The 12,006-nt window shown below is 40.8% G+C and overlaps 1 protein-coding gene and 1 pseudogene across 4 annotated transcripts in view; both read left to right on the plus strand.

The window, feature by feature from the left end:
• LRBA (LPS responsive beige-like anchor protein) overlaps positions 1–12,006 on the plus strand; it is a 608,431-nt gene that overhangs the window by 575,847 nt on the left and 20,578 nt on the right. For all 4 annotated transcript variants that reach the window (XM_075613691.1, XM_075613682.1, XM_075613662.1 and 1 more), the window contains 2 exons: positions 4,831–4,932; positions 5,229–5,425. In XM_075613691.1, coding sequence (XP_075469806.1) covers positions 4,831–4,932; positions 5,229–5,425 — 299 coding nt within the window. The remainder of the gene's footprint in view (positions 1–4,830; positions 4,933–5,228; positions 5,426–12,006) is intronic.
• On the plus strand, positions 8,033–10,109 carry LOC142502556 (sentrin-specific protease 1 pseudogene; annotated as a pseudogene).

The raw sequence follows: 12,006 nt of genomic DNA on the forward strand, positions 1-12,006 counted from the left end.
ACAGTATGGGGCCTATGCAGAGAGCAGCGAATTTTAAAATTGGCGAATTTATTAAAAAGTAGCTTTTTTGGAGAGTTTTAATCTCCATATGCAGAAAAGTGCGAATTCTGCTATGTTTAACATGGATGCGTGTGGCGAGTTTAAATTGGCGAGATGCGCGCTTCAGAAATGTGTTAAAACAAATTCGCGCCTTTTTTTTTCCCTTTGCAATGGCCGCGAGCGGCAGTTTTTTTTGGCGAGGCAAAACGGAGACAATCGCGCCATTTTATTGGCGCGAACAGCCGCTAGATGCCGTTCGCGCCTCTCTGCATACGGATATTTTTTAAACTGGCGAGATTGCGGTTCTCGCCAGCCGCGAGGCGAGTTTTACAAATAGAAAAGAAAAATTGGCGCGTTTTTCGGAAATCTCCATTTTCTGCTGTTTTCTGCGCGATTATCTCCAAAAAATGGCGAATTTCGAAAATTCGCTGCTCTCTGCATAGGCCCCTATATCTCAATAATTTAAGATGTGACTAACCATATCAATGCAAGTAGGAATAGTGTTTTTTGGACAGTTTTAATGGCACAGGTTGACTAAATACGCCAAGACCTTTATATCCATTGCATGGCATTCCAGGTTCATGTTTCCAAAGTAATTATCTTTACTTTGTTGCTTGCCCACTCTGCAGAGAGACCAACAATTAATTGGATAATATCTACCACTCGTCTGACCATGTGCACCAATCTGTATGTTGTGTTTGTATAGGGTACGCTGCACTTTTTGAGAGTTCCTACTGCAAGCCATATTTGTTGTCCCTATGTGAACTGAAAGCGCACTCTCTGAATGTGTTTTTAAAGATGGCCTTGAAGAAAATGGAGTACTTATTATTTTCTACAAACTTGTGTGAAGTGCAGATAAGCATAGAATTGAAATAAATTGCAATCTGCGTATTAAAAAGAAACAGACTTTAATATGGTCTGTGCAAGGATGTACATAACAAATCAGATGGTACTTGTTTAAATAATAGTACAGTTGTGAAGATTAAAGAATGGCTGCTACATATTTGTATTTTAATGCGTGCTTTAAACTTTTCTCAAGTACAGTTACATTTTCAAAATGCCCTATAATATAATGTACAGTAGTGTTAGGAGATGTAACATGTTTTACCCGTGGAATTGTGGCTCCGATTTACAATGCTAAATCTGTGTAAGATGTGTGAGACAGAGTGCATTAAGCAAAGAGCAGTGAGGAACCAGATAGAAATAAACTGCAGTTTCGATCAACAGTTTTCTACATGCTTTGTGAGAACATTTCATTTTACAAGCATTGAAAGCGCCGTGTGTGGCTTTACTTTTATCATTAAATACACGGAAATCTCAACATGGCGAATCCACAGGAAGAAATCAACAAGCTCTGTAAAGCCTTTGTGACATATGGTAACAATACAGAGATACTAATACATTTGGTCAGTATTAAAAAGAAACCAGCCCAGTTTGCAGTTTTTTTATTTTGTTTCTGTAACCCCCTCTAGGATTACTATGTGCATTTATGGGCCCTAAAGGGTTAATTGCATGGGTTGCTGCAGAGTAACTCCCCTCTCCCATATTATGTTGCAAAGTTACTAGGCAGAGGTCTAGCCACGCCCACCTTCCAGAAGGTATTTTGTGTCCCACCTGGGTCAGGATGACTAAGCCATATGCAAACTCCTCCCTCTATACCAGTGGGATGGTGACCTCACAGAATGGTATATAACCGCTGCAGAAGCTTCTTAGGTTCCTGGAGGACAAGAGGAGAGGAGCCTCATTGTATATATTGTCTGTTTTTAAGTGTGTAGCTGTGTTAGTGAGTATCGTCACCTTTATTATTTTGCCGTTAAAGAAAAGTGTCCCTTACTTAAATGAGTCCTCTAATAATTAAGGGTCAGGAACATCCTACCATACCTAAAGAGGATATGCATGACACCCATGGCAGGGGATTCCTCGCGAAGGAGTGTCACACACACGACTTGCCTAAAAACAAGCCCAAATAGCTACACTAGCAAGCCAATGTAGGGACTAGGAGGGATCTTCACAGGATGACAGGTTTTGGGGTCCCCGATAGAAGGTGCACCCCATGCATAGAGTCCTGGTACGCTGCTAGCAAAACCTCATGTCCACATGCAAGGGATTGCTGTTTATATACCCAAAATGTATGGAAAGGTGACCAGCCATGTGCCTCCCTGGAGTGCTGCTTGAGCCCAAGGGAAGAAGTATGAAAGCCTACAATAATAAATAAAGAACTGTTCGTCTAAAGTTCCTGGCGCCCTTCATTCCATCAACGCTTACTACACCAGCCTGCACGGTTGCCAGCACCCTGATAAAAGTAACCCAATCACACTGAGCATTTATGCCTAAATAACACTACCTTGACCGTAACACTCCTTTGAGCCGGGCAAGGAGGGGTTACATTTCAATGGCATGATTTTAGGTAATGGAGAGAAGAAATTGATCAGTACGCAGTGCAGCTTTTAAGAAAATTAAATTATTTCATTTGGTTGAACTCAAGCCTATTCCGTTAGCTGCCACGCTGCTGTTCAGTACAATGAAATATTCTGAGCTCCATTCAAATGAATGCATATCAATTAGGGGCCTTAAATTATCATTGTAAATGCACAGGGAATATGCAGACTAGTAGCAATACTGGCCATTGAGAAAAATAATATAACTTTACCAGCTCTCGTACTAATTGTTCTAACATAGATGCCATCATATGATTGAGTCACGTCCATAAATGAGATGATTGCAGATTTAAAGGCTCATAACCATCCAGGAAGAACTGTCATATTTATCTCATTGAAAACATCATAAGCCGCTAGAGCACGGCTGACCCCTGCGGGTAACGTTTTTTTGATATAAAAATAAACAAAGTAGAGCTGCAAAGATCAGTTCTGGGGGGAGCCGCTCGTTATAGGTTGTAAGAAAACAAAGTGCGTATTGTTGCTTTAAAAATGATGACGTTTATGGCACTTCAAGCTAATACATCAATGAACTGGCTGTTGTGATTAATAATGCTTTCCTGCCGTATTGAAGTAATCCACTGACGTTTTTATTAAAAAATAAATGATTGTACTGCTGTTAACTATAGTCTTATTTCCCTTTTATCATTATTTTTATCAGTCCAGTTGCCTGTGGGTTACTCGCCAGAAACTGACTGTACCCTGTACCTTAATGCACATCACATTTCTTGGTTTTCTGTTCTATGTCCTTTCTATTTGAAGCTATTGCAATTCTGTTTCGGAAGATTTGCCTTTGTCATTTGAGACCTCTCTAGATGATCCAGACTACTTTTACTCGTCAATTTTTTTTTTTTATTGTTTGGTTACACACGTGACACATTTGCTTAAAAACTTACCATTGTTGTCCATCTCTGCAGATTCATGGCAAGAGCCTCATTTTACTTATTAAAGCCTTCTATTGCACTATTCCAATGTATACTATACATATTATCTTGTGTTGTGGTATACCCTCCTGGTATCAAAGGTCTGTTTGAAGAAGGCTTTGATGTCTAATACTTGTCTATCTAGTTTTAAAACTTTTGAACTAGTCGCTCCATATCTTTGCAATCCTTTAACTCTGTATGTGCCAATCTATCTGTGTATCATATATTATCTAACCTTTCGTTTTTGTTTAATGGTTATTATTTAATAATGATTACTTTGTAATTGTGACGCACCATATAAAGTAACAAAAATAAATCCAACTATAATGGATACCAAACACAGGATGCCAATATAGGATGTAACAAAATATAGAATGAAATGTTTATTATTAAATGGTGTATTGGAGGTGATGCATTAATCCAATACCTTACTATGCAGCTAGCTTTTGCACTGGTTTTTAAAGATTTCCGGAGAGGGGACGTCTTGAACCGTACAAGGCAGAGTACTTTATGTGAATGCCTTCTGCAGAGCTTTGTATAATGCAAAAAGAGCAGGGGCTTTTTTATCAGGTGTACTGTGTATATATAAAGGGAATAAAAACAGGCATCTTCGTGGTATTTAACTGTACAGTAAATCCTCACCAGAGCTCAAATAAACTATATGGGTCCACACATCACTGCAAAATATTACCAAATTAAAATTATTGACTACAAAGGTAAATGGATACCTGCAAAATGGAGCGAATGAAACGTGTTTATGAAGCTTGCTTTGCCTGAGCCACGGTTCTATACTGTAATATACTAGCATAATTTCCCGACGTTGCCCGTGGTGGGGGTCCAAAGTAGGGAGAACTCAAGGTAATTCTTGAAGTTACAGCACAACTGTGTGACACCTACGTACCCCCCCTCACCCCCCCCCCCCCAAAAACCTGTCAGGACCCTGCTCTTAGCCTCCCTCACCCCCACCCTCCCTATACCAGCCACCCTCTCCTTCTGTCTCGCTGGGACGCCCGTCTCCCCTGCTGCCTCCTATCCGCCATCCACAATTTCTCTAAGCAAGTCAGCCACTGGGTGTTGTACCTGGTAGGCTATATATCTGGCATTTGGCATCATACTGGTAACATCATAATGACTTTCAGACATCTTGTACAGCTGAACACAGTGCTATATTTATATATCTATATATATATATATATATATATATATCTCATAGCTAATATATATATATATATATATCATATCATATTTAATGGACCAAACATACCATAACCCCATTTACGCTCTTCTTTTTTGATTCTATTAGATAGCATGCCAAGTTTGGGGGCTCTAGGATTAAGCGTGTGGCTTTGTATAGCCGGATAAACAACATTTCTGAATTCTAGTATTGATAATGATATTTTTTGTTAATGCAATGAATTTGCTTTTCTTTGCAGATGAGTTTGCTACTCCCCGAGCAATTCTGACTGGTCACGACTGTGAGATTACCTGTGCTACGGTTTGTGCAGAGCTTGGGTTGGTGATTAGCGGCTCCAAAGGTAAGAGCTGCCATTTTATACTGTACATTTTATCTTTAAACGTCTAACTAAACTATTCAATGACATCCACATTTTTTTTTTACTGTAGCTGACAAAACTTTGGGTTATGTTCATGTCAGCTGAAACAAGTCAAAGTACAAAATTAGACACACTGTTATGGAGAAAAAAAGTAGATCACCAAAGTTTGTTTTGTAACGGAGGACACAGTCTTTGTTCCCTTATTATCTCAGAGTCATTGATAGAGAGGAATGTTGGGGGCTGTTTGTCAGCAATTGTCCCTGCCTTGTTTTTTTCAGAAGGACCATGTCTGATACATTCTATGAATGGAGACCTTTTGAGGACTTTGGAGGCTGTGGAAAACTGCTTACGACCGAAACTTATCCAGGCTTCGAGAGAGGGACACTGTGTAGTATACTATGAAAAGGGCATTTTCTGTGTATTTAGTGTTAATGGAAAGCTTCAGGCAACCAGGGAAATTGAAGATAATACTCGGGTAAGTGCATGCTTCTGTTAATGCAGGATGTGTTATGAACAATGTTAATTTTTTTTAACTTGCTTTGGTTTAAATATGGCATACACTCACTTTTGGCTTTCTGGTAATATATGGAAAAAGGTGTGTGTATTTTTTTTTTTTTTACTTGTATTTTATTGTTTTTTTTTTTTTTCAAAATGTGATGGAGGGGGAGAGATTACAGAAAACAGGCGTTAGGGAGATGGGGAACATGGTATGTTGTACATTCAGTCCAATACAAATGGTAGAAAGATCATCGAGACATACCGTTTACAGCGTCAAGTTTGCACAATTTTATCAGATAAAATATAGAAATGGGTATTGGGCATTAGGTCGAATTATGTTCACAGTAAATCATCCATGGTTAGTTTATTTATAAAAAAGTTTTTTTACCAGGAAGTAATACATTGAGCATTACCTCTCGTTTTCAAGTATGTCCTGGGCACAGAGTTATAATGACAAATACATGGTTACAAATACATAGTTACAATGAGTGAAATGGGTTATACAGTACATTATATACAAGACATTGTATGCACAGTTAATGATAATATATATTATAGGTGTATATAACAGTTACAGACCAGATTAAAATGTGAGACAGCATTCGTTTTGAAAGAACTTAGATTGGTGGCGGAAGTGAGAGTCTCCGGGTAGACTGTTCCAGTTGTGGGGTGCACAGTAAGTGAAAGAGGAGCGTCCGGATACTTTGTTGAACCGTGGAACCATGAACAGTCTTTTGGAGTCAGATCTCATATAAGTGCTGCATGTGGTAGGGTTGAGGAGCTTGTTCAGGTAGACAGGTAGCTTGCCCAGAAAGTATTTGAAGGAAAGACAGGAGAGATGAACTTTGCGCCTAGACTCAATTGATGATCAATCTTGTTCTTTGAGCATTTCGCAGTGATGTGTGTTGTAATTGCATTGATGGACAAAGCAGCATATTTAGTTGTAGAGGGTATCAAGTTTGCCAAGGTGAGTTTGGGGTGCCATGCCATATACTATGTCCCCATAGTCTATAATTGACTTCAGCATCTGCTGTGCGATGCGCTTTCTGACCAGCATCCCGAATGTTAAATGGGAGTCAAACCATATGCCCAAATATTTGAAACTAGTAACAGGGGCTAGGATAGTATTAGAGTTGGTTCTGATCTGCAGCTCCATCATTGGAAGCTTTAGAAATGTAGCCTTAGTCCCAAATACCATTGTTACAGTCGTGTCGGTGTTTAAAAACAGTTTGTTTTGGGCAATCCAATTTTCAAGTCTCAAAAAGTCAGATTGATGTACGTGTCCAAGGTCAAAGAGGTTAGGGCTGTGTGCATATAAGATTGTTGCATCCGTTTACATGTGTATATTGAGGCTCTCTTACAAGCTGTAGGAAAATGAACACTGAGAAGAGTAGGGACCCCAGAACAGAGCCTTGTGGGACACCGTAGGTGATATCCAAGGGGTTGGAGTTAGCCTGAGATGGACACATCTTAGGATCTACCTGATAGGTAGGAATGAAACCAGTTTAAAGCATGCTTCCCTATTCCAGAGCACTGGAGTTTGTTAAGCAGGATAACATGATCAACAGTATCAAAAGTCTTTGCAAAATCTAGGAATATTGCACCGGTGAGTTGTCCTTGTTCCATTCTACACTGGATTTCATTGCAAACTTTTAGCAGGTTGGTTACCGTGGAGTGTTTGGGGCGAAAGCCAGATTGGAATTGGCTACGGAAATTTGTTTTGGTATGGTATTAGCTTAATTGGGAGTGAACACATTTTTCCATGACTTTGGATAGTGTTGGGAGAAGAGAGATTGGTCTGTAGTTTGAGACAGTGTTTTTGTCCCCACTTTTGAAGATTGGGACAACTCTGGCAGTTTTCCAGGTCTTAGGGATATGGCCTGCAGACAGGATAGAGTTGATTAGGAAAGCAAGTGGTTTGGCATTGGCTGGGGCACCAAGTCGTAGGAACTTAGATTGCAGTAGGTCAAGTCCACATTGGCCGCTTAGTTTTAATTTGAGGAGCACTTGTGTAATCTCTTCTTCAGATACTGGGACAAATTGAAAAGTGTTGGGAGAGGGTGGGGCTATAGAGGTATTCCCAGAAAGAGGTTCATGTATGGAGTTCAGGTTGTGTTTCGCTAATAAGTTCGTAGCACAACCCACAAAGTATTCATTTGCAATGTCAGTGGAATTTGCCAGGGTAATATCTTCCTTAATGATATTACATGGTTGTTGATGGCTAGAAGGCTGGAATATATTGTTGATAACATTCCAGAAGTTAGCCGAGTTTGATGGATTCTGATGAAGATTGTCAGAGTAATATTGTGTTTTTGCGTGCCTTGTTTGCCTTGTGCACGGGTTCCCAGATATCTGGTATATCTTTCTGCCGGCAGACTCATTCATTTATCCTTAGTCTTTATATCATTTATTTTGTTTTTGACTTGCAGTATATATTTTTAAAGATTTTTTTCCTTAAATGACACTTAACAGCTCTTCTCTCTGTATTTTTCAATAATGATTGAAGAAAAAGGCATAATAAATGCATTTTTGTTTCCAATAATACACAATTGGCTCTTGCATTAATAGACTTCGTAAAACCCATTCTAAACCAAAAAAACTTGATTTTTTTTTTACATAATATGTGGAATAGAAAAAATGTGCATTAAGACCCTAAAAACAAATCAAGATTTAAAAGCTAGCGGGAAAAAAAATCACAGACGTCCCTGGTGCTCTTTCTATATCGCGCTTCACTATAAAGATTGTGAGCAGTGGTTTATGTCCGCGTTTCTGTGTTTGTAATATACACCCCATTCATGCCAGACCCTTCCCTACTCCTCCGCTTGTCCACTCATCACTCAGGGGTGTCGCTAAGGCAGTTTTCAGGAAGCGAGCTAGCGGGAGGCGAGTGAGATGACATTAAAGAAGACATGAAAGAGACGATATGGTAGAGCGAAAATAGCTCAACGTTGCACAAAAATCCTTATGACTTTCAGTTTACTCCTTTGCAACATAAAAGAAATTTGGATAGGTCTAAAATACTCCCTTCATAAACCAGATTTCTACAAAGAAATCAACTGAAAATCGCTGGCTTCAGGTGGACAATACAATATTCACACAATCTGCCAAAATGTTTCCAGAAAACAGTAAATAGTTACTGAAATTTTATTCCTGCAATGTGCACCCTCTCTAAGAAACAAAGAGCAATCAGGAATGTTTACATAGAAATACGACTGGACCCTTAAATGCTGCTATTGGAAAGTCAGATTATTCTCACACTTCTATTTCTGAAAAGTCCTTTCCAATTAAGAACAGTGCAAGTTCATCACGTTGAGTGGATCATGTCATCGGAGTCTTCCAAGTCCCCCAAAAATGCTGAGATGACATCTCAGTGCAGTGGAAGAAACTGAACACCATAGAGACAGTTGCTTCAGGTGGCCATGGAAAAAACTTTTTTGACCTCCGTCAACATCTATTCTCCTCTACAAAGTGACACCACTAATTTTAAACTTGGCTGTAAAGCTCGAGGTACGAACTTTGATCAGCTCTACGAAGAACATTTTCCTGATAGTCAACTACAATCTCAAGGTTCAGATTCAGTCATTGTAATTGATTTTGTTTCCAGAGCTCAAGAAACCCATAGTCCACCTTTCTTCCATGCAGAATTGTGGAATCAAGAAATTACCATCCTCTATGATCAAGCCTGATAGAAGAACAACAATCACCAGCATTACAGCTTCAAAACCAGAGGTTGCAGGAACGTTCTGTATTAGACTATGTAAGTTTACATCTGTGTACCTCTTTAAAAAGAGATACCTGTTACATTAAGCCAAATGCAAGAGGATAAATCTCTGCAATTAGAGGGGGAAGAATTTCCAGAAATACATAAAATAGAAACATAAATTAAGTGTGCTCTTTTCGATGGGAACCAAGATCCAGTTTTAAGTGATTGCTTTCAGTTAACAATCACTCATGATTTCGTGATTCTCAATAGTCTTAACTGGCTTAATGATGAGATAATAGAATTATATATGAATCTCCTGATGGAACAAAGTAAATGAAAGGGCTTATAAAAAGTCTGTGCTTTCAATAAAACATTTTTCACAAGTTTTATAACTGCCTGGATATCAAGCGATGAAAATATAGACAAAAAAGGTATACCTCTTCTCTATGAATATTTTATTGGTACTTATTCATCTTGGAGTGCATTGGTGTTTAGCAGTGATAGATGTTAGGGAAACGTCAATCACATACTATCACTCAATGGGTAGGTTAAGCCATGTAGTATGCAAAATCTTCCTGCAATACCTAAAACAAGAACACATGGACAAAATAAGGCAAGGTTTTGATGCTAATGGTTGGCTTCTGGACTAGCAAGTAAAGTTAGGAAATCCCATAACAAATAAAAAAAATGGAAATGATTTGTGAAATGTTTGCCTTCAAGTATGCAGATTACATAACCAAAGACAAGACAATCACCTTTACTCCGCATCACATACCATTCTTTAGAAGAGAATGGGTTGGTTGGGAGATTCTTAATCAGAAATTGCTTTAAAATTATCATGGAAACATGAAGAGAGATTTTTTGCGATATGTATATCTTTATATATCGCCTGCAGTGCTATAAAAGAATACATTACAGGGAATTATAATACAATAAGTGCAACACCGAAAATCAAACAGAAAAGGAAATCCCTATCCTGGAAATCTTACTATCCAAGTGGGATGTTGGTATACTTAGGCTAAGGCCCCGCTCCCTCAGTCAGCGCGCCCGCACTGCAGACAGGCGGGGCGCTGACAGACACAGACCGCGATATGCGGTCTGTAGGGAGCGGGGGCTGGAGTGGGAGGGAGAGGCGTGGTTTAAGCGGAGGGGGGCGTGGTTTAAGCGGAGGGACACGCTACCCCCCCCCCCACGGGCTCGGGCTGCAGGAGGGAGCTGCTGCGGGCTGCCCTACTCACACACTGACACTCATGCACACACACACACACACACACAGGCAGGCACTCACGCACTCAGGCACATACATACACACACACAGACAGGCACTCACGCTGCTTTCCCTCCACACTCTCCTCCCCGCTCCCCGAAGCCTCCCCTCCTCATTGGCTCACAGCCACACCACGTGATGCGTCGACGCTTGGGATTACAATTCTCTTGAATCCCCTACCGGCTGACGCGTCACAGCGTGTAGTGAGCTGTGCTGTGAGGGGGGACTGGGACCTGCTCGGGAGGATTCCCCTACTGGTGGGGAACGCTCGTGCGGCCGCCCGCGCCGCCGGGCGCAGCGGGTCCCAGGCCTTAGAGACAGCAGGTGAGGGAATACGTGCAATAGATGGCAGTGCTTGGTCACAATGGTTGGTAGGAGCGACTGGGTCTGTGATATTAGCCATGAGGCCAGGGGAGCGCAAACTTTCCCCACTGCGCCCCTTGCCTGCGCTCGCGCCCCCTCCTTACCTTGTCTTCGGCATCAAATGCCGCAGCTGGGTCATGTGGCAATGTGACATCATGTGACCCCACTTTGCCATGGCGACACGTTGCGAAGACAAGGTAAGGGATGTTGCAGAGGCCTCACACGATCCCCCGGCATTTAAGTTAAATGCCATGGGGAAGAGCGCAGGGCCTCTGCAAACGCCCATGCCCCCCTTGAAAAATCTTGTGCCCCCCTTGCCTGGTCTAGGCTATTGAAATGCTTCATTTTAGAGGCGAGTTTTGAAGGTTTGATTTAAAGGTGGGGAGAGAAAGTATAATGTGGGAGGGAGTTCCACAGGTATGGAGGACAGTGAGGGAAAAGGTTTAAGGCGAGAGCGCGGTTTAGAGGAGACAGTTATGAGTAGAGCGCAGGTGATAAGCACGGGCATAATGTGAGATTACAGCCAATATGTAGGGTGGAGCAGATGAGGGGAGAGCCTTGAAGGAAAGGAGAAGAACTTTGCCAGTGATACCAGGAGAGGGATGTAAGGATGAGATAAGCAGAGACTGTTTTAGGAGAAAGTTACATTATTCTAACAGCAGAATTTGGGATTGTTTGCAAAGGAGAAAGTTGTGAGGCAGGGAGGGCCTATTGGTTGTATGTGACAATAATCCCGACGGGAGAGGATAAGGGCATGCATTAGAGTTTTAGCAGTAGATTGACGGAGGAATGGAGAAGGAAAGGGTGGAATCAAATTTCATGCCTAGGCAAGAGGCTTTGATTTCAGGATAGATGATAGAATAATTTTCTGTGATGGAAAAAGAGAATATTACGTCGAGTCTCAGGGAAAATATGAGTAAAATATGAGAAAAATATGAGCAATACTAATTAAATATTTAGTTTAAGGCAACGGAGCACCATCCACGAGGATTTAGCCAGGAGGCAAGTAGAGACTTGGGACTGGGTTTAAGGTGTGAGGTTAGAGGCAATGGATATATCTTTGTCATCTGCATATACAGGAGATGATATAATTCCAAAAGAGTTGATGAGGTCACCAAGTGATTAATGTGTAGAGAGAAAATAAGAGGTCCCAAGAGCCCCGAGGTACACCTACAGACAGACTAACAAGAGACATAGACATGTTGGCAACCAAGACTGAAAATGA

This window comes from Ascaphus truei, chromosome 1, assembly GCF_040206685.1.
Source record: "Ascaphus truei isolate aAscTru1 chromosome 1, aAscTru1.hap1, whole genome shotgun sequence".
NCBI classification, from domain to species: domain Eukaryota; kingdom Metazoa; phylum Chordata; class Amphibia; order Anura; family Ascaphidae; genus Ascaphus; species Ascaphus truei.